The sequence below is a fragment of the Chrysochloris asiatica genome, unplaced genomic scaffold, assembly GCF_000296735.1.
Source record: "Chrysochloris asiatica unplaced genomic scaffold, ChrAsi1.0 scaffold00014, whole genome shotgun sequence".
Taxonomy (NCBI): domain Eukaryota; kingdom Metazoa; phylum Chordata; class Mammalia; order Afrosoricida; family Chrysochloridae; genus Chrysochloris; species Chrysochloris asiatica.
In genome coordinates, this window is record NW_006408532.1 from 10,841,775 (window position 1) to 10,863,638 (window position 21,864).

The 21,864-nt window shown below is 42.2% G+C and overlaps 1 protein-coding gene across 1 annotated transcript in view; it reads left to right on the plus strand.

Moving 5' to 3' along the window:
- The window catches only part of NUP214 (nucleoporin 214kDa), a 173,378-nt gene extending 157,705 nt beyond the window's left edge, over window positions 1-15,673 (plus strand). The window contains exons 29-33 of the mRNA XM_006834991.1: window positions 4,193-4,345; window positions 9,586-9,757; window positions 13,825-13,964; window positions 15,032-15,056; window positions 15,640-15,673. Of these exons, the coding sequence (XP_006835054.1) occupies window positions 4,193-4,345; window positions 9,586-9,757; window positions 13,825-13,964; window positions 15,032-15,056; window positions 15,640-15,673 (524 nt within the window). The remainder of the gene's footprint in view (window positions 1-4,192; window positions 4,346-9,585; window positions 9,758-13,824; window positions 13,965-15,031; window positions 15,057-15,639) is intronic.
- Window positions 15,674-21,864: the final 6,191 nt, after the last annotated feature.

The following is a 21,864-nucleotide window of genomic DNA, read 5'->3' on the forward strand; positions in this document are numbered from 1 at the left end:
AAACAAATGTGAGGGGATTTCAAAAAGTTGATGGGAAAGCAGAATTGAAAGATACTAGCATTTCTCATGAACTTTTTGTAGTGTTTTCCCCCACACACCCCCTATAATTTTAAAGAGATCATGAGCTCAGAAGTCTTCCAGAATCCTAACTGTAAAATCATTTAACCTGATTTTGTATGATTGCACCAAATGTCTCCAACAGGAGATCCAGCCTATTCTTGCACTTAGATTTGTTTCTTCTTCAAGATTTTGCATTGCTAGCACTAACAAAGCCAGGAAATTACAGTCTTATGTTCTTGAAATACCAAGTAAAAGGATTAGCGGAGAAGCTTCTTTCTCTGTCTCTAATATCTGGTAGTGCATTGGTTACAAATTGGGCTGCTAACCTCAAGGTTGGCAGTTCGAAACTACCAGCTGTTCCGCAGGAGAAAGATGAAGCTTTCTGCTCCCGTAAAGATTTACAGCCTCAGAAACCCTGTACAGGGTCGCTATGAGTCGGACCCAACTCCATGGTACTTAACAACAACAATATCAAATATACTGCCACTGATGAATCAAATGTAACTGCCAGGTTTACTCATTAATGGAAATATCAGACTACCCAGGAGGGTATTCTGTAGATACCACAGGGGAAAAGTGATCATGTGGTATATATATGAGAGTAATAAAAAAGAAATTCTCTTACCAGTCCAGCTGTTATTGCCTAACACTGGACCCTGGTACCTAGTGCGTTATACATTGGATGCTAACCACAAGATCAGCAGTTTGAATACATCAGCTGCTCCATAGGAGAAAGATGAGGCTTTTTGCTCCCTTAAAGATTCATAGCCTCGGAAACCTTATATAAGGCCACCAGGACTCAGAACTGACTGGACAGCACACAAGCATCATCACCACCAGCCAAGCTCCAAAATGGTCAGCGTGCTTTCATAACATGAAGAACCATCTAAGACTCTGATACAAGTATTAGGGTGAAGTTTGAGGAGGTGGTAGGGTCCCTGAAGGAAGACTACTTATATCCTGGACTGTGGCTGAAGAACACTGTAACTGGAGGTATTAAAGACATTGCATCTCAAAGTGGGTAGGATTGGAAGTAGAGTGAGATGAGAGACTTTGGAACCACCTCTTCAATAGTTCCATTTTGAGAGGGAATTATCCTCCTTTCTGGTCACCATTATTGTCAGTCTCTTGATTGGGTGGGGAAAACTGGTCTTGGGCTGTGTTTGTCTCTCCCTGTTAGATTACCCAGGGTGTTTCCACACAGATTGTGCCATTGTCTTATGGCATCTTCCTGTTTCAAGTTAATGTCTCTCAGCTTTCTTGTGGTGAAAACTAATTTTAAGATATCATCAAAATGTGGTGGAAAAGCATGGGTTGCCACCATTTCAAAAAAAGAAGGGAAGATAAAGAGGAATTTAAATAAAATTCCTGAAATAGAGTGCTTGTAAGTATTATCTATTTCTGTGTAATTTTTTGAAGACCACCTCATATATTGCTTACCAGGTTTACATTTCCTGTAATAGACAAAACCTTTTTATTCATGTTGGGTTTTAGGAGTTAGTTTCCATTTTGTTCTTTAGTTCTTAGAGCTGATTCAGTGAGTAGTTGAAGGGAGTGACTTAGTAGATACGCATCTAGAAGGTTGTTGTTGTTGTTGTCAGGTGCCATCGAGTCGGAACCGACTCATAGTGACCCCATGCACAGCAGAACGAAACAATGTCCGATCCTGGGCCAACCTCACTACCGCTGCCACACTTGACGCTATCAATGATGTCACCTGGCTGATCCATCTCGTTGGGGTCTTCCTCTTTTTCTCTGACCCTCCACCTTAGCTAGCATGGCATCCTTCTCCAGCGACTGTTTCCTCCGGACAATGTGTCCAAAGTATGAGAGACGAAGCCTAGCCATCTTGGCCTCCAAGGAGCACTCTGGTTGCACGTCTTCCAAAACAGATCTATTTGTTCTTTTGGCAGTCCATGGCACTTTCAGTATTCTCCTCCAACACCACAATTCAAAGGCATCAATTCTTCTACGATCTTCCTTATTCACCATCCAGCTTTCGCATCCATATGAGGTTATTGAAAATACCATGGCTTAGGTCAGGTGCACCTTAGTCCTCAAGCTGACATCTCTGCTCTTCAATACTTTAAAAAAAGTTCCTGTGCAGCAGATTTGCCCAATGCAATACGTCGTCTGATCTCTTGACTGCTGCTTCCGCAAGTGTTGATAGTTGATCCAAGAAGAATGAAGTCCTTGACAACCTCAATCTCTTCTCCATTGATAAGAATGCAGTTTATTGGTCCAGTGGTGAGGATTTTTGTTTTCTTTACATTGAGTTGTAATCCATATGTAAGGCTGTGCTCTTTGATCTTCATCAGTAAATATTTTAAGTCCTCTTCACTTTCAGCAAGCAAGGTTGTATCATCTGCATATCTCAGGTTGTTAATAAGTCTTCCTCCAATCCTGATGCCACGTTTTCCTTCATAGAACCCAGCTTCTCATATTATTTGCTCAGCATACATATTGAACAAGAATGGTGAAAGAACACAACCCTGTCGCACTGTCGCATACCTTTCCCAATTTTAAAACATTCAGTATTCCCATGCTCTGTTCGAACAACTGCCTCTTGGTCCAGGTACAGATTTCTCAGAAGTACAATTAAGTGTTCTGGAATACTCATACTTCTCAATGTTGTCCATAGCTTGTCATGATCCACACAATCGAAAGCCTTCGCGTAGTCAATAAAGCATAGGTAAACATCCTTCTGATATTCTCTGCTTTCAGCCAAATCCATCTGACATCTGCAATGATATCTCGTTCCACGGCCTCTTCTGAATCCAGCTTGCACCTCTGGAAGTTCTCTGTCAATGTATGATTGTAGCCGTTCTGTATTACCTTGAGCAAAACTTTACTTGCTTGAGATATCAAAGAGATTGTCTGATGATTTCCACATTTCGTTGGGTCACCTCTCTTTGGAATGGGCACAAATATGGATCTCTTCCAATCAGACTGGAAGTTTTGCAGGCCTCTTACAAAAAGTTCATGGAAAAATTCCATTATCTTTCCATTCCGTTTTTGTGCAAATTTTTTAAAGCACCTTAGTGTATCCTTCGCTGAGTCAGAACTGACTCAATCCAGAACTTTCCTAATTCCCATTCGATCATAAGTAGAGGCTGTTTCCCCACCATCCTCTAAACTGATGAACAATAGCAAGGGTGACAACCTTAGTTGCAAATACTTGGAGCTATTATGTGCAGTTTGGGTTTACTCTAGCTTCATTTTCCCTAGCTTGACAAAAATGGAAGTGGGTCTTCATGTAAGAAAACCAGTGAAAGCAAGCTCTGTTGTTCCACACAAACCAGTCTCATGTAAAGTTCACGTAGTGCTCTTCTGTTGCAGGATAGGCCTGATAGCGTTGTGGGCTCACAGATGAGCCTCTAAAAAGATTCTTTGATTCATATGTGTTTGTTTTTGTTAAGTGCTGTTGAGTCAGTTTGGATTCATAAACCCTCCTTTATATGTTTTCTGGTGGGTGTGAACTACCAACCTTGTAGTTAGCAGTTCAGTGCTTATCCCACAGTACCACACCAGGACTCCGTGCTTTTAATGTCTCGTTGTTAAATGCTGTCAGGACAGTTCCGACTTGTAGCAACCCTGTTGTATGGGTTTCTGAGGAGCAACTGGTGAGTTTGAACCGACCTTGCAATTCTGACCTCGCAGTCCAGTGCTGATCCTACAGCACCACACTAGGACTCTTTATTGTCTCATTGTTGTTGTTGTTAAATGCAGTCAAGTTGGTTTTGACCCCTAGCGATCCTGTATGAAGTTTCCCAGGAGTGACTGGTAAGCATGAACCGCTGCCATTGGGATTCAAACCAACTTTGCAAATCCAGCGCATTAACTTACAGCGCCACACCAGGACTCACATTGCCCCTTTGTTTTGTGTCTATAGTATCATGTCAGGAAATCCTGAGCCTGGGAGTCAGAATGAGTAAAAACTTGTAATCAAGATGCACGAAAGTCAGAAAGGGTACCTGTTGCTCAGGAGCTCAGCTTCCTAGGATCCTAGGCTTCTTAGTAACTCCTTTCTCCCCAGACACTCAACTGCAGGTTTGTTTTTTTTTTCTGAGTAGTAAATAAGGACATTTCCCCATCTTCACGTTTCCCTCACATACGTTCTTCATCTCTTCAGATGCGTCTAACCTATTTGGAAACAGTGGAGCCAAGACATTTGGTGGATTTGCCAGTTCATCATTTGGAGAGCAGAAACCAGCTGGCACTTTTAGCTCTGGAGGAGGAAGTGTGGCATCCCAAGGCTTCGGGTTTTCTACTCCAAATAAAACAGGTACTCCTATGCATATTAGTTATGGTAATGTTGATATTTATATGTGCATAGATATCTGGAAAGTAATATCTCTAGGGTGGGTATCTCAAGAGAGCAGGATTAGCGTTTGGATGAAGCTACTTTTCTCCCTCAATTTATTTGAGTATTTACTGAGCATTTACTGTGTTCCTAACACTGCACCTTCTGAGATATGTTAAAAATACACAGAATGCATGTAATAAAACCCACAGAATTACCTAGAATCTTCTTAGGGAAGGAAACATTGCAAATACTTAACAATAACAAAACAACCAAAGTAAGGGAACATAACTAAAATATAAACCAGAAAGCACCCTGAGTCACAGATGATGGTTAAGACAGACTATGTTTCATTTCTTATGTGTAAATAATTTACTTTTAATTGAAGTGTACATATATATGTATACATTCAATATCCTCTTGTTCTGTTGGAACGACTGAACAGAACAAGAAAATACTGAATGGTTTAACATCAGGAAAGGTGTGTGCCAGGGCTATATTATTTCACCAAATTAATTCAGTGTGTATGATGAGCAAATAACCTGAGAAGCTGGATTATATAAAGAAGAGTGTGGTATCAAGATTGGAGGAAGGCTCATTAGAAACCTGTGATATGCAGATGATACAGCCTTGCTTTCTGAAAGTGAAGAGGACTTAAAATGCTTACTGATGAAGATCTAAGACCATATCTTTCACTATGAAAAGAAAACAGAAATCTTCACCACTAGACCAATAAATAACATCTTGGTAAATGGACAAAAGATTGAAATTGTCAAAGACCCCAATTTTCTTGAATCTACGATCAGTGTTCTTGGAAACAGCAGTCAGGAAATTGAACAACATGTTGCTTTACGCAAATCTGTTACCTAAAGACCTCTTTAAAGTGTTCAAGCACAGAAATGTGAGTTTGAGGACTAAGGTGCACCTGACCTAAGTTACGGTATTTTCAATAGCCTCATATGCATGTGGAAGTTGGACAATGAATAAGGAAGGCAATAAAAGAATTCATGCATTTGAGTTATGGTGCTGGAAAATATTGAAAGTACCATGGACTGCCAGAAGAACAAACAAATCTGTATTAAAAGACGTACAGCCAGAATGCTCCTTAGAAGCCAGGATGGTGAGACTTCGTGTCTCATATTACCAGGAGGGACAAGTCCCTAGAAAGAACATTATGCTTGGTAAAGTGGAGGGTCAAAGAAAAAGAGGATGGCCCCCAACAAGATGGATTGGCACAGTGGCAGCAGCAGTGGGCTCAAGCATAGCAATAATTGTGAGGATGGTGCAGGACGGGGCAGTGTTTCATTCTGTTGTGTGTGTAGAGGGTCACTATGAGTCAGAGCTGACTCAACAACACTTGACAACAGCAACATACAATAACCATATGCCATAAATATATAGCTCAGTTAATTTTCACACCATATGACCAAGAAACAAAACCATCACTACTTTTTTAGCCTAGCACTAATTTTAAATTGTAAATTTGTGAACTCTGCATTTTTATAGTCATATACTGCATTTATAATTTAAAGTTTTTTTTTTTAAAAAAGAACAGGGTATGTTTAGATAAGAAAACAGTTTTATCAGGTACCTTTCTGTCCAATTTCTGTCTCTAATATCTAGAGAAGTGTGTGTGTTCTTTATCTTGTTGTATAAAAAAATATGTGTAAAGATTTTGATAGAAAGGCAGAGAGGGAGAATGTTTGGATAGAAAGGCAGAGAGGGAGAATGTTTGCTGAGGACAAACTTACCAACTGATACTTGGGGACCCTTTAAAACAACTTAATGGGATACTTTGAAATCATGCTAACTCCAGAGGAATGATCCTAACAGATGCATAGGTAGCTCTTGCTTAGGAGCAAGGCTACCACAGATTAGTGACTGGAATAATTAAAATTCATAGTCTAAACTGCTGTGGTTTCCAAATACACTGTATATGGGAATTTAGACTTGTCATTTGGGCAGGTCAGTCCTTAGTTGTCAGTTTTTTATAATCTTCCTAGAATTTAAAATGGACTAGAAATGAGCATTGCAACTTTGTTCATTTTGGCCATACCTCTCTCCCAGTGGATGATTTTTAAACAATGGAGCCACAAAACTTTAGCCCTAATTATTAACAAGACAATTTTGAACTTTTGACTGAGAAGTTTTAGTTCTTTCATGATCAAATTTTTTATTAAGTAATCTGATAATGTTTTGACTTTCTGTTTTTCTTATATGTGGCTTTTTTACCTGGAATCTAGTCCCAACTGACTTGAGAATCTGACCCTTTTATTTTTTTCTGTACAATAGAAAATCTGTTTGTCCTTAGGAGCTCTGGTAGCGTAGTGGTTATGAATCGGGCTGCTAACACCAAGGTTGGCAGTTCGAAACTACCAGCTGTTCCACGGGAGAAAGATGAGGCTTTCTGCTCCTGTAAAGATTTACAGCCTCGGAAACCCTCTGCAGGGTCACTATGAGTCAGAACCAACACCATAATACTTAACAACAACCACTACTTTTTAGAACATTTTTCTTGTTTGATTATTTGACCCATGAAACTGGATTAATGACTATAATAGAGAAAGTAAAATGCCTTGGAAATGTAGGGGATGAGTGAACTATAAACCCAGAAAGTACAAGTGGGGGGTACTCTGCTTATGTGTCTGTTGCTTGGTGTGTGTGTGTGTATATTAGTGTCCTAAAGAGCTCCATCTGCAGAAGAGTATCTCAGAGTAAGGAAAGGCTAGTTTAAATCAAGGAATTAATCTTACCCCTACAAATGCGTCAGGCATCAGGACTTCTGACTTTAAGAATGTTTCTTAGGTTGATGATTTGTCCATCTTTCCTTCAAAAAAATTACATTAGAAAATAATACTGATGGAGATTTTTGAGGAGAGAAGGGAATATGGGCTGGAAATGGCATTCCTTTCATCCCTGGTCTAGTGGGCTTACTATTACCACCCTATTACGAAACTATTAGAATGACTTAGATATAGTGGCAGTTGAGGGGGCAGTGTAATGCTAATGATTAAATGATAGATGGACTTTTGAGTTACTAAGCTCTTGTACCAATCCCAGCTCTGTCTGTCACTTACCAACTGGCTTATTTTGGGGAAGTGGCATTCTGCTAGTCTCAGTTTGCTCATCTGTTAAGTGGGGAATAAAGAGAACTGTTGTAAAGCACTTGGCATCATGCATGGCACAGAGCAGGCTCAGTGAATTAGCACTTTATTACTGTCAGTTACTGCTAAATTTGCTTCTTCTAAAGAAGAAAATCATGAAAATATGACACCTAATAAAACCTGATCCCTCTTACTATCAGAAGTAAGTTGGCTAACTCCCAAAAATAAGAGCTAAGTGACCATTCACTTCCTCGTCCATTTGGCTGTGTCCCAGGTTTGTTGTTGTTTGGGGGTAGTTTCTGTGTGTGTGTGTGTGTGTGTGTGTATTATTAATCTCTTTCCTCCACTGTCCACTTTTCTTTCTGTTTCATTGTGATGTCTCATTTTTCACTCACTCACCTTCCACTGAGAAGTCTCAACAATATTGAGTACAAGGCACTAGATAAAGGCCTGTGTGTCTAGGAAGAAAGTGTAACTAGATCTATGATCAGTCTTAAATAATTCAACGATAAGAGTTTTTTAGCACTTTTTTTTTTTTCCAGTCTGTTGTATTTGTAACCCAACAGTTTCCACTATCATGGCTTGAATTCTATCAGAGTTTTAAAATGCAGAGTGTGTACCCAAACATGAGCTTAACAAAAAAGTATTTTCTCAGTTGTACAACCACTATTAATGATAAATAAGCAAATAATTGGTTCATAGAATCATGATGAATCTGAAGTATTCAGCTGATAGCTTTTCATATGTGGTATTTGATCTTGCCTGGTCCAAGGAGCAGAGCTTGTGGTGTGATTAAGGCTATAATAAACTAGCCTGATTCATCCCGCTAGCAATTAATTAGACTTCCTTTCTGAAAAGGGCTCGTCATCTACTTGGTTGTTAATAGCTTTAGCATGTAGCTCATCAACCACTACTCATTTTAAGGAGTACTGTGCTTCCTGTCAAGAGTGGTCCCCTCTAAAGCACATTTTTTTTGTAGAATTTTAATCCAGTCAGTTTAGCCGGCACTTAACTGAGTGCCTCTTCTGAGACCTTAAGTGATTTAAGCAGTGGGATCTTAGAAGAGTGGAAGGAAGCGCTAAGGACAGTACATTCATCTTCTCACCTGCTGGGCATCTCTCCAGTCAGAGGTGGCTGCTCCCCTGCATGACCTGCCTCTGTTCTGTGTGATCACCTGAGCGTGTTCTGCCCTTGGCCAGCCTTCAGTGAGCTTCAGTGCCAGGAGTTTGCAAAAGATGGCTCATAACTCTAGCAGCTATGCTCACAGTGGACTTCATATTTCAGAGTTACATAGCAAGCAGCCTCCCTCCAAAGAAGAAATTCAATGTTGTGCTTTATATAGAGAAGAAGTTCCTGACTACAGAAAGAAAGCTTACTGTTATTATTATTATTATGTATAGAAAGAGAGAGAGAGAAAGAAAGACTGGTGAGAGATGTGAGAGCCATTAGGCTTTAAATAAATAAAGAGCACCCTGGCTATGTGCCGGTGCTGTGCATCTCTTCATTTCTGCTGTAACCTGAGTCACGATTCTCCCGGAGAATGGGGGGTTGTAGCCTCTCTTTTATATAACTTGGCTTTGCATGCAATTAGATTTCTTTCATATGTTGATTACTTATATATATTCGTAAGTAATAAAATCTGGGCTGGGATTGGAGTTCTTGAGAATGATTTTTTTTCAATGAAGAATTTCAGACTGCTCAGAGTTGCTGAGAAGGATATGAAATCCACCAGGTTGGTTCTTGGTGGTGTAATGTGGTTTCCCACGACTATTTAAACTAGTGACATCCAGCTCACCTCCAAAAGGGATTGTGGACCTCTGAGACACATGCAGGGACATGCTAGATTTCTAAGGAATTCTCCTGAGTGAACTCTAGATCCCTCTGTTAGAATTGGGGTGCAGGGAAGGTGTGGTTTGGTTTTCTGGTTCTTATGGGTTTTATTATTTTACTGATAGAAGGGTGTTGTGTTTTGCTATTATTCTTTGTATTTGAATTTCTAACATATTTTCCCTTTTTCCTCCCTCTTTTGATTTGGTTTCTCATCACTCAATGTCTTTTCTTCCTATCTCCTTTTTTTCTTTTTCCCCATTTTTGTTTGTTTGCCTCTGTTTTGCTCAGGTGGCTTCGGTGCTGCTCCAGTGTTTGGCAGCCCTCCTACTTTTGGGGGATCCCCTGGTTTTGGAGGGGTGCCAGCATTCGGTTCAGCCCCAGCCTTTACAAGCCCTCTGGGCTCGACGGGAGGCAAAGTGTTCGGAGAGGGTACAGCGGCTGCCAGCGCAGGAGGATTCGGGTAAGCCCCTTTGTGGAGATCCTGGGGGCACCAAAGGCTTATGTTAGCTAAAAGAACTGGGGCCCACTGCTCTTGTTTTAAAAAAGGAAGCTTTTAAATTTGTCCCATTGTGAGCTGAACACTGGCCCTCCAGTTGCTACAGGATTCCTCGTCTCTCATTTTGTCAAGCCAGGCTCTGTGGAATGTGTGGATGGACATCAGAATCCTGCTATCCCCTAACCTATAGGGTAAAGTTATCAGAACTCCTTCTCCTGGTGATACTGGTCAAAAGCAGATAAACAATCTTGTGTTGGCTACTTTATAAGGAACCTTGGTAACACAGTGGTTAAAGAACTCAACTGCCAACCAAAAGGTTGGTGGTTTGAACCCACCAGCCACGCCACAGGAGAAAGATGTGTCATTCCATTCCCATAAAGATTTACAGCGTTAGAAACCCTATGGGAATAGTTAGTTCTGCTTTGTCCTGTAGGGTCACTATGAGTTGGAATTAACTCAACAGCAGTGAGTTGGGTTTGGTTGGCTACTTTATAGCCAGAATTTCCCCTTGTGTTCCCCTTCTGTTGATGAAGTTCTAAATGAGTAGTTTTCACCAGCTTCTTTCCTCCTAGGATTGTTCTGCATAGACCGATTGCCCTTGAGCAAACAACTCCTTCTCCATTCAAACCCCAAAGTGGGCATTCAGTTTCATAGCTAGACTAGTCACCAACCCAAACCCTCAGCACACTGAAGAATTTTCATCATTGTTCAGTTTTCAAAACTGTTCTTTTTGCCCCATGCCTTAGTAGAGATTTGTTTTTAAGAGCCCTAGAAATTCCTTCTGATTGCCAAAACCCTAGGGAGAAAATTGCCTTTTACCACACCAAAAAGTCCCAATAAAATATATGTGAGGATGACTACAAATAGCTTCTCATTCAAGGGAGGTATTTATGCCTGAAAGTGGCTCTAATATGCCTCACTCTGGGAACTGAACTCAAAAAGGGTAAATCTAGAGGAAGAGTTGGGGAGTAGGGATGATTTTGTTAGGGGGAATTATAAAGATACTTGACATAAGTTTAGCAAGATGGTCTTTTATCTTGAAACCAAACTGAAGCACATTCTGTAAATGTCCAAGGTCAGGTCTGTTTCCATCCTCACCCATCCTAGTTAGCCATGAAGAACCCCTGAAGTGGACTTCAGAAACAAGAGTGCCCTGAATCCAAAAGTTTGCATTCAGAACAAAAATTACCGCAGCTCTGAAACCTTCTGAGTTTTTTTTGTTTTGTTTTTTATTGTGAATTGAGTGATACTTTACATGGAAGAACATTGGTTTTATACTCATCGTTTCATTGCAATGATAACAATCTCCATCGTGCATCATCATTCAACAGTATTTGCTTCTATTCCCTCTGTTGTTATTTTGAGGGGGAGATATACACAAAAATACTCAGGAATATATAATCATTTAAACAACCAAAAGGCGCATTCTGTAAACCTGCCTCCTGACCACCAGCATACAGCCTTTCTCTTGCCATGAGCTGTTCTCTCCCTCCATGTCCCCTCCATCTCTGGTGTCACTGCTTCTCTGCATGCTGTTGTTGTTGTTATTAAGTGCCATCGAGTCGGTTCCAACCCATAGCAACCATGTATAGGGTTTCGAGGAGCAGCTGGTAAGCTTGAACCACCAACCTTGCAGCAGTTCAAACGGCTTTGCAGTCTGGTGCATTAATCCACAGCACCACACCAGAGTCCCACATTCCACTCATGCTCTTCTCCCTTGATGGTCCTAGGGTCCTCTGTTCCTGGACTGTAAAATTAACTACTCCCCTCTTTTTGTTACAAAACTTCTACCTTTACAGTTGTAACAATTGCAATTAATCATAATAACAGTTACTCACTATTGAATCCTAAGAATCTTATCCCCATCTCCTTTCAACAGACCCGTCTAGACAAGATGAAAACTATTAGTGGGGATTCTGCCTTCCCCCCAACACATTCTGAAATGAAACTGAAACCTTCTTACCTCAACTCTTATGTACATGTTCAGCAGAGATAATAACCTTTAAGTTTAAAAGTTAGATTCTTTTGGTGCACAGAGGAGATTGTAATCATTGCAATGAAACGATGGTGTAAAGCCAATGTTCTCCCATGTAAACTATCACTCAGTTCACAATAAAAGCGCATTAAAAAAAAAAAAGTTAGGTTCTTTGACCAAAAACTCCGTGTCACTTATTGAATCCATTTTCACAACTGGTTTGAACTGGGTTCTTTCGCCACAACAAGGTATGACAGATTGAGCAGTTGTGGTCTTCTCCCTTTACCTTCCACTGCCTCTGTTGTTGTTCTCTGTTGCAAAAGAGGGGAAGGGGCAGTTAATCCAGTGGCAGTTTTTGACAAAGGGGAAATTTACCTATTCCAACCTCTCTTTTAAAAATTTTTCATTTTTTAGCATTGAGATGTAATTTACATGCCATAAAATTCATCCTTTGTATAATTCACTAGTTTTTAGTGTGTTCACAGAGTTGTGTAACCATTATCATTGTCTAATTTCAGAACATTTTTAATACTCCAAAAAGAGACCGTGTACCCACTAACAGTCACCCCTCATTCTACCCTGCCTCTAGGCCTGGCACCATTTATGCCCCAACCTCTTATTCATTCCCTTTCCCATCAGTTGCTAACCCAAAGGTTAGCGATTCTGATCCACCTAGTCACGCCATATGAGCAAGACCAGGCAGTGTCCTTCCATAAAAATTACCAAAATCCAGACCCATTGTTGTCCAGTGAGTTCCAGCTCCGCAATCCTGCAGAACAGAGTAGAATTGCTCCACATGGCTTTCAAGGCTGTAATTGACAGAAGCAGACTGCCACAGTGCTCTCCCACTGAGTGGCTAGTGGGTTGGAACTGCTGGCTCTTTGGTTAGCAGTCTACTTCTTTAACCCCTGTGCTACCAGGACTCCCTTCCTTAAAGAATACAGCCAAGAAAAACCATCTGAGCCCATCTCTCTTCTGTCACCCGGGTCTGTATGAGTCAGAATCAACTCAGTGACTCCCAGCAACAACCTCTGAGGTACTGCTGCAAACTGTCTGAGTTTCCAGGGACACGAGCACATTTATATATGGTATCTGAGATTTTATGGAAATACTAATGGGTTTTTTAAGTCTTCCCTCAGGAAACCTCAGTAATTAAAGTTAAAGAGAGCTTTTAAAGGAGACTTAGTAACAGACTTAAACTAGTGTTTGTGGCAGACTTTGGATGGACTCTGATTTCTGCAGTAACTGCTTAGCACATGTTACTGCATAAATGGTGATTTGGGCTTGACTGGAAATTTTGAGGTTTTGTTTATTGATTGGAAACCAGTTATTTTCTTTGCTCATTGAAAAGTACCATCTCTGCCTTAAGGTGGCTCTCCTCTATGAATCCTGCCTGACTGGCTGGTTATTTCTACTTTGTAGAACAGAGTTAACAAGTACCTGTTCTGGTATTAAATCTCCAGAAGAGCTCAGTGCCAATGGACTTCCCTGACACACTGGCAGGCCGTCTGAAAAGTCTGTGCTATTATTGTTTAGGGGAGAGAGAACTAAGGTAGGAATAGGAATAGACAGGGCTTTAACTGGGCAAAAATACAGTAAGTACAGGCACATGCTGGTCTTTACATATAAAAGAAACTTTACCTCCCCAGAGAAGAGCTGGAGATAATGAGGAGAAGGAAGAGGGGAATTATAGATAAGTGAGAAATGCTAAAATACAATGAATCGAATTGAAGAGTTGTTGGTGATAGGAAGAGTGAGATCAGTGGTGCTGCTTCATTTCCAGATGACATGGAATTCCCAGACTGTAGACAACAACTCAAGTATTGGGCAGATTGGGTTTTATACTGTCTTTTTGTTATTTTTTCTTCCCAAAGTTGAGATAAAGTTAAGCTCTAATAGTATAACCTATTCTTTCTGAGAGGCTGCCTGTTTAAATCTCATCACCTCAAATCATGTATGTCATCCCACCTGAGTTAAGAGTGTGGCCTGAGGTGTTCTGGTGGCCATGTAACAGTGCAGCCCCCTCACCACAATCTTATTTCTTACTGGAATCTAGGTTTGGGAGCAGCAGCAATACCACGTCTTTTGGCACACTCGCAAGTCAAAACGCTCCTACATTTGGATCACTCTCTCAACAGACTACTGGTTTTGGGACACAGAGCACTGGATTCACTGGTTTTGGTTCCGGTGCAGGAGGTAAACAGCTATTCTTCCTTCACAAACCTTACCTACTTTTTTCCCTCTGATATGAACACTCAAATGATTGGCCTTTTCCTCCAAAGAAATGTGTTTGGGGTTGGTTTGTTTTTTAATTTTTTACCCTGCCTATTCATTTTATTTTGTAGTCCTGGTGTAGTGCTGTGGGTTAATGCGTTGGACTGCAAAGTCATTTAAACCACATGGTAGGCGGTTCAAGCTCACCAACTGCTCCTTGGAAACCCAATACAGGGCCACTGTGGGTCAGAGCCGACTTAACAGCACTTAAAAACAACAAAGTTCAGATTATTTTTAAAGCTGAGAGTCATTTACAAATGAAATGATATTTTTTAGGTTTTAATTAGATTTGTAACATTGTATCATGTGCTGCCAAATAAAGAAATGAGTGACTTGATTTTTCTGTCAAGGTTTGAGATCCTAAATACCCTTGGTTTAAAAGTCCAAGCCAACAGGCTCAAAATGGGATATAGAAACTTCATTAAATGCCTTGCATTTGTTCACACTGCTGCTTGAGCTAGCTGAATATGTGTTCTGTTTTTATCACTTAACAAATTGTGGGATATATAGTTAGGCGTCATTATTTTACAAGTAAAGAAGCAAAAGCTGCAAGGGGTCGCACAGTTTGCTCTGAGTTACACAGCAGCAGACCCAACCTAGAACCCAAGTGTCTTGAATATCCTCAAAAAGAAAAATAAGTGAATGGGAAAAAAAAAAATAGGGAAAACGGCAAATTTTCTTGCTGAGATGTTGTACTGTGCCTCTAAGTGAGAGAGACTGTGCTACAACCAGGGAGGGGGACCAGACCCCTGAAATACCCAAACAATGCTTAGACAGTAAAGGATTTCCCTGCTTTCCCCTGATAGATGTGATCACCTTTGGAGAGAATAGAGCCACCTCTGTGGGCTCCTTCCTGCCCATTCAGCAGATGGGTGTGGATGGCAGAGCTTTTCCCTAAGAAATAAGAGAGGGAAGAACTTAGCCTAAAATCTACATATGTCTCTCAAGAATATGTCTCTGTTAACATTGCCCTTTTCATCTGTTTTCAGGATTCAGCTTTGGATCATCTAACTCGTAAGTATCTGTCCTCAGCTTTGAGTCTGACTTTCATTATAAGCATTAAATAAGATGGAAACGTGTGTGGTATGTGAAAAGAAAACTATTGGAATATTAATTTTTGCTGAAATTGTGCGTTTCATATCCATTTCTCTGCTCTGCTTCAAAAGCCTGTCCTGAAAGGAAGAGCTTTCAGTGTCAGTGTTTGGGTTTGACCTCTGTTGTTGTGGATTTGCTAATATCTTAGAGAAATAAGGCAGTAGACAGCCAGTCTTGGCCTTCTCAAGGACAGTAGATAAACAAGAGAGAAGAATGTGCCTTCCCAAGAGCAAAAAGCTAGTAGGCAGAGCCTAAGAGGTGTTTCTCCTGCTTTCTATGTTAGTGTCTCAGGAGCTTCCTGCTGACCACTGGGCTCTAGGCCATCACCAAACCTTAGTTCGTTTTGATCCTCACGCAGTGCTTCTGTGTAGAATTACAGCAGCATTTAAGCATTCACAGTCTGAACATTAAACACAAATCAGTTAGTTGCACAAGCCCCAGAGTCCTTCCACAGTAAGCAGCGACCACTGGTTTCGTCACTCTCTCCTGTGCTTCCTTGCAGGTCTGTTCAAGGCTTTGGTGGCTGGAGAAGTTGAGTGGGTGTCTTCATCCTTTCAGTTCCTACCAATGACTGGCTGCATTCTCCACTCATCCCACAGAGAAATCCTGAAGCAGGCTTATAAACTGGACCTTCTCCCTTAGAGCACACACACACACACACACACACACACACGCAGAAACAACAGAAACCAAAAAATCTAACATGCTGGATTGCTTGTCTGTTTTGTTTTCAGTTGTTTATTTGTCTGTTTTCTTTCTATTAAACTATTCTGGTCTGTTTTGACACAAGATAGTTGGGTTTTCTCACATTACATCCAAGAAGGTTTTCCCCTTACTGTGGCTTTGAGAAACCTATGCAGCCTTCTTTCCACCAGCAATGTATGTCTTTAAGGATGACATCAAAAGTAACCAGCACAGTATCTTGACAAACAAAGGGATTGGACAAGGCCTTCTCCCGGGGAATCCTCCCTGACCATGCTCAGACTTGGAGCTCCTCTAGAGGGGGGCTAGTGAGGCCACAGCTTGGCACCTTCTCGTGGCACCTTCTCAGCATGTCCTTTATACTGTGGTGTGTCAGGTCCCTCACATGCCAACTCTTTGATTGGCTAGAGGCATCAGAACTCGGACAAGAGCAGCATCAGTTGAATTTCCGAGGTGGTAATGGCACCCCATTCAGTACTGTAAGACAAGCATGGAAAACAGGCCAGTATGAGGGTTTCCATCTCCTCCTCTTGGAGAGGCCTCAGCTGAGCTGTGATGAATATGTGTGCTGCCTTTGAACACCCTCGTTGTCCTCCATTTGGCTTTTGGGCTCTGTTTGTCCTACAGCTGCTGTCTTCTGCCCTGGAGAGGAGATGGACAGTTGACTGAGAAGGCAGCTTTATTTCCAGGATGTGACGGTGACACTCTCTTAACTACAGTACAGATAACCTTTTGGGGGAGACAAGAGTTGAGAAGGCACTGCTATCTCCAGATACCACTAGCCAGACTGCTGGATTTGACAACAGTGCTTGTGCTAGCATGGCCAGTAGAGTATAATTTCAGTTTTGTTAAGTGTTTATTTCCCTGTAAAGCAATATCTTTCAGGCTTGGGCTTTTTTTTTTTTTTTCTTTTTTTTTTCTGAGGCCTTTGATATCCTAGAAAGTTGCTGACAAACAGGGCTGTCCTTCCTCAAAGGTTGGGGTAAGAGTTTCTTTCAGGCCCATAATATGGAAGTATGATTGGGTCAATAGCAGAGGTAGGAGTGGGGCTTGCAAAGGGGGCAGTTTAAGAGTTTTGCATATTGGAAAGTTGTATTTTAAAATGTTTTAAATAAAAAAATTTTATGTGTGATATTAGCTTGTCATGCTAAAACCAGTTTAACCTTCTCGGTTCTGTTGACTTCTTGGAGGAAGGCAGACCAGAGTGGGGTTTCCTCTGCAGCACAGCCTGATCTGAGGTGGGTGTCATTCTGGCTGGAACTCAGACTCAACTAGTAGGCCTTTTGTAAAGTGCAAATTCACAGGCCACACTCTGGAGATTCTTACTCAGTAAAACCAAAATTAATAGTAGACACCCCACCCCCAACTGAATTTTTCTCCATTGGTATCTTAAACACATAAGGAGAAGTCTCCTAGGTGAACACTCTTGGGTCCCAGCAGCCTCTCCCTGAACTAGCTGTAGGCAGAGCTAAGAATTGGAATTGTATCCATGTGTGTGTGGCCAGCTGTCATCCTGCTGTCTTTGTGGTCTGTGAGAGTAGGGTTGGGGTCTGTTTGCACTTGTCTTTCCCTTTAGGGGGGCTACTGGTTTTAAAGAGTTGAAGATTTCAAAGGTTTACGGTTAATCTATCCCCTTTTCAGTCCTTGAAGAATTGATGGCCTGTTGCCTGGCTCTACCTTACCTCCCTCAGCCATCAAACAGGGACAGTTGAGTTAGCTGCAGGGGTTAACCCCAGACTCCATGGGTTGACTCACACATTTGCTTTGTTGTCTTATGCATAATTCTTTCTCAGACAAAGGGACTTAATATTAATGGGGAAAGCCCATGGAGAAGGATGTAGTTTTAAAGGAAGTGATGTAATTGTAGGTAAAGAGAGACCAACACCCAGGCCTAACCAAGCTTCTACCAAGATTCTGGTCCCCCCTGGAGGCTCTTTTTTATAAATAGAAACAGGTTCATCCTAAACTCTTGACCTCAAATTCTCTGCATTAATCCTCCATTAAAGTACCATGTGACATCTCTACATAGGGCCTATCAGCTGTGCTCTGCCAGATAACTCCCCACCACTTGCTGCTGAGGCCGGTGAAATCAGAGGAATGTGCTACTGGTGGGTTCCAGCTAATCTAGTTCCTTTTTTGGGGGTTAGTTACAGCAGTAGGTGGTAGGGGTCATCTTGGCACTCAGCCAGCATGCATCCCCTGAAATGTCGTGCTGGGAAGGCACAGTGGCTCCAGCCTGCCAGTGACACAGAGGCCAGTGGGGCTTGAACCTTTCCATAACAAGGGTGGTAGAGTGAGGGAGGAGTGTGGAAATCTGTCCCACTGAGAAGACCCAAGTCACCACTGCCCAATCCATCAGGATGATTAGATTCAAAGGCAGAAAGGAGGAAGAGGGAGAGCAGCAGATTTAATGAGTTAGGTCATGTTTTGCTTGGCTTTTCTAGACTTAAATGTACATTTATAATTGGTGTTTCAGAAGGCAGCACAGTGACAGAGGCCTTGGGTTGGGTTACTGAGGGACAGGTAGGACCAAAGTAACAGAATCATGCCTGTAAGTGGACAGATGAACAAAGTCACCTTGCATATTGATGTGTATCTGAGAGTTAGTGGCACCCACTGTGCTTCCCTGCCCCTCCCTTAGGAGGGCTCTGGTGCTTTGTCTTCCAAAGAGAGTTCTAGGGCAGTCCTCTGGTACCACAGAAAGGGTGTGGGCTCTGCTGACTGACATTAACCCTTCCCCTTACTGACTGACTAGAACAAGTTGATTGATCCCCTTACTAACTCTTGTGGCCAGAAAAAGTCTACTGGCCTCTGAGTGTCTTGGAGGTTTTTTCCGCTCAGTGGTAAAATGGAAATTTGAATTAGCGATTCTTGCAGGATCACTATAGCTCAGAACCAACTTGACAGTACTTAATAACATTCGTGCAGTATGGCTGTGAGGAAAAAATGAGATGCTACGTGGAGAGTACCTGGTACAAAGTAATCAATAAGTAGTCATTCTCAAAGTGTCCTGCCCAGCTTCCTGTCTACCTCATCCTGACTAGTGGCACAGAAGCTAAGTGCTTGGCTGCTAACCAAAATGTTGGCACTTAGAACCCACCCAGCTGTTGAATGGGAGAAAGACCTAGCGACCTGCTACCAGAACACCCTGTGGGGGCTGTTCTTTGTCACCCAGGGCCCACCATGAGTCAAAAACTGGGTCAGCACCCAACAACAAACATATTTCCACTGAGACTTCATTTCATTTAATTGAGGAGAGGGGACCTTTTGTCTTCCACTTGGCTTTTGGGCCCTTTATCAGAAGGTGTGGTGCTGTGGGTTATGTTGGTTTGAACTACAAGATCAGCTGTTCAACCTCACCAGCCACTCTTCGGAAACAGCCACTCCTTTAAACGTTTCCTATGAGTCGGAACCGGCTAGGTGGCACTTAACAACAAACACACAGAACAAATGCCCTGTACCAGAGGGGTCACCCTCGCTGTAAAACAGCTCTCACTCAGTGGTTCTTAGTCTGATTGAAGATTCTAATTGGCCAGGGCTGGGTTGGGCTCTGGAATGTGTGTTTTTAACATGCTTCCTGGGTGACTAGTGCAGATGTTTATGGACCACAATTTGAGAAACCCTGTCATCTGACCACAATAATCACAAATAGCTGCCCCTATCTGCAGTGTGAAAGATAGGACCAACTTCCTATGGGAATGTTTACTTTGCAGTTAGTCCAGGATCAGGGATCTTTTCTGAAATTATTAAGCACTAAGTGTAGATGTAAGATACTCTGGGTACCTGCTCGAACAAAATGAAAGCACCATCAGTATGTCCTGGGCTGAGCCTAGTTAACTCGTTTGCATTCCAGGAAGTTCTGCCCCAGAGGACACAATAGGAGGGAGTATTCCTGACTTCATCCTGTCTCATAGTAGAACTTAACTCCTACTTTGTTTCTGGTCATTGATTCCAAACTAATACATAACAGGAGGAGAAGGAGTATCCGACTTCATCCTGCCTGAGCTTGGTTCTCACTCGCAGTGTTTTCTTTTTCTCCCCATTTCACCAGCTCATTGATTCTCATTTAAAATTTTTAACAGAAGACCCAGGCATTAACCTTTTAGCAAATAAAACTAGCTCAGATTCATGCTAGAGGCAGGTTTCCTCCACACATGCATCTCTTCCAGGTTTGCCATTGGTACATCTTGGGAGGAAGAGAGAGGGTGTATTTCAGATCCTGTGCTGGCATCAGACCTCTACCTCCTCCAACCATCTTTCCTGATTCGGCTGCTCCATCATTTATCTGGGAACAAAAGTCATTGGGTTGAGATGGATTCAGCCTCCAACTTGGCTATTCTCAAAATGTTTTCTATGGGAGGTTACTATCCTGCCCAAACAAAAAGGGCGCCATGGTCAAATGAGTTTAGGGGGGAAATGAACTGAATAAAATATAACATCTCTTTCTTGAGGGACTGTTTTGAGCCTTTACTATGTGAATAGTCTTTGTAAGTTAACAAGTCTGCTATTCCCCAAGTGGTTTTAACCATGGGACGGACTTGCTTTGAGTCAGGCTCCTTGGAACTCATCCCAGGAACTATTGGCCAGAAGTATGGCTTCCTGCAAGTTCCTAATACCCATTCCTCTATTTGATAATTGATTATTGAATGTGCATTATGTGTGGTGCTGTAGGACAAGCACTGGACTGCTAACTACAAGGTTGGTGATTCAAACCCATTAGTTACACCTCGGAAATGCTATACAGGGATGCTGAGTCAGAACTGACTCAACAGCACTTAACATTATATACTTGACAGACATGTTCTTCAGATTTAACCATATGAGCTAAGTACCATTATCCACATCTTTCAGATAAGAAAAACTGCCCAAGTCACTGCAAGTAAATGTTGGAATCAGAATTGGAACCCAGGATTGTACCCTTGATCTGCTCTCCAACCTCGGCTAACTGGAGGAGGGTACAGTTTTCTAGGCCTCCCTGTCTGTGATTTTAGCTTGCTGTTTTTTTTCCTCACGATCTTCATTCACTGTAAAAGCAATACCATCCTTCTCTTGCCAGGGGCCCTACAGAGCACCCATGCCCTGGCCCCTATTTACCTTTGACATCTTATCACAGTAAACAGTAAATACTCGAACTTGCCCCCCATCCCATTGGCTCTAACTTTGGACATAGTTGTGACCATCTGTCTGAACTGCAGCCTGTGGGGGAGGGGGACAGAGTCCGGATCTGCTTAAATTGGCATCACCATGTGCAGACGGGGACTTTTTGATGAGGACGCTGACACCCTAGTAGAATCAGCTGGCTCCAAGCCCTTCAGCTGTCTAGCGTCCCTCTTCCTTTGCCATCTCCTGAAGTCTGGCTTTGAGGCTTTCCAGAGTTCCACAGGAGGTCAAGCCACAGACCACTGAGGCGACAGTTGCTGCATTGTTCCAGCCCGTCTTTGCTTATAAATAGAAACCCATCCATACCACAGCCCTGGCCGGAGATTCTCCACATTGTTTTCAGTCCTAGATTGCCAGCTGCAGGGGCTGGAGCAGGGGAGGCAGAAGCCCACACTGGAACTCAGCAGGGAGGCCAGCCCCAGTCCTCATAGAAATTGGTTCTCAGGCTGACTGGTCTAACCTTGCTGGCCAGGATCATCTTGGGCACGAGGGTGGAGAGGCATCCGAGCTCCTTTAGATGCTGCTTCATGGCTGTGCCTGGGCTTCGTTTTCAGTCTGGACACCTGGAGAAGGAACATGTATCATCAAGTAAATCCTGACTGTGGTCTTCAGGTCATGTGATCATTGCCTGCCTACTCACCTCTCTGCCCCTCTGTTCTGAAGGTCTCTCTGAATGGTCTTCATTCCAGTTATTAAGTGCCATGTAGTTGGTTCTGACTCATAGCAACCGTGTATAGATTTTCCAAGAAGCAGGTGGTGGATTTGAACTGCTGACCTCCCAGTTCAATGCTTATCCTACAGCACTACACCAGGACTCCTAGGAGGGTCCATTTCCTCTTCCCACCTAAAGACTTTTCCACATACG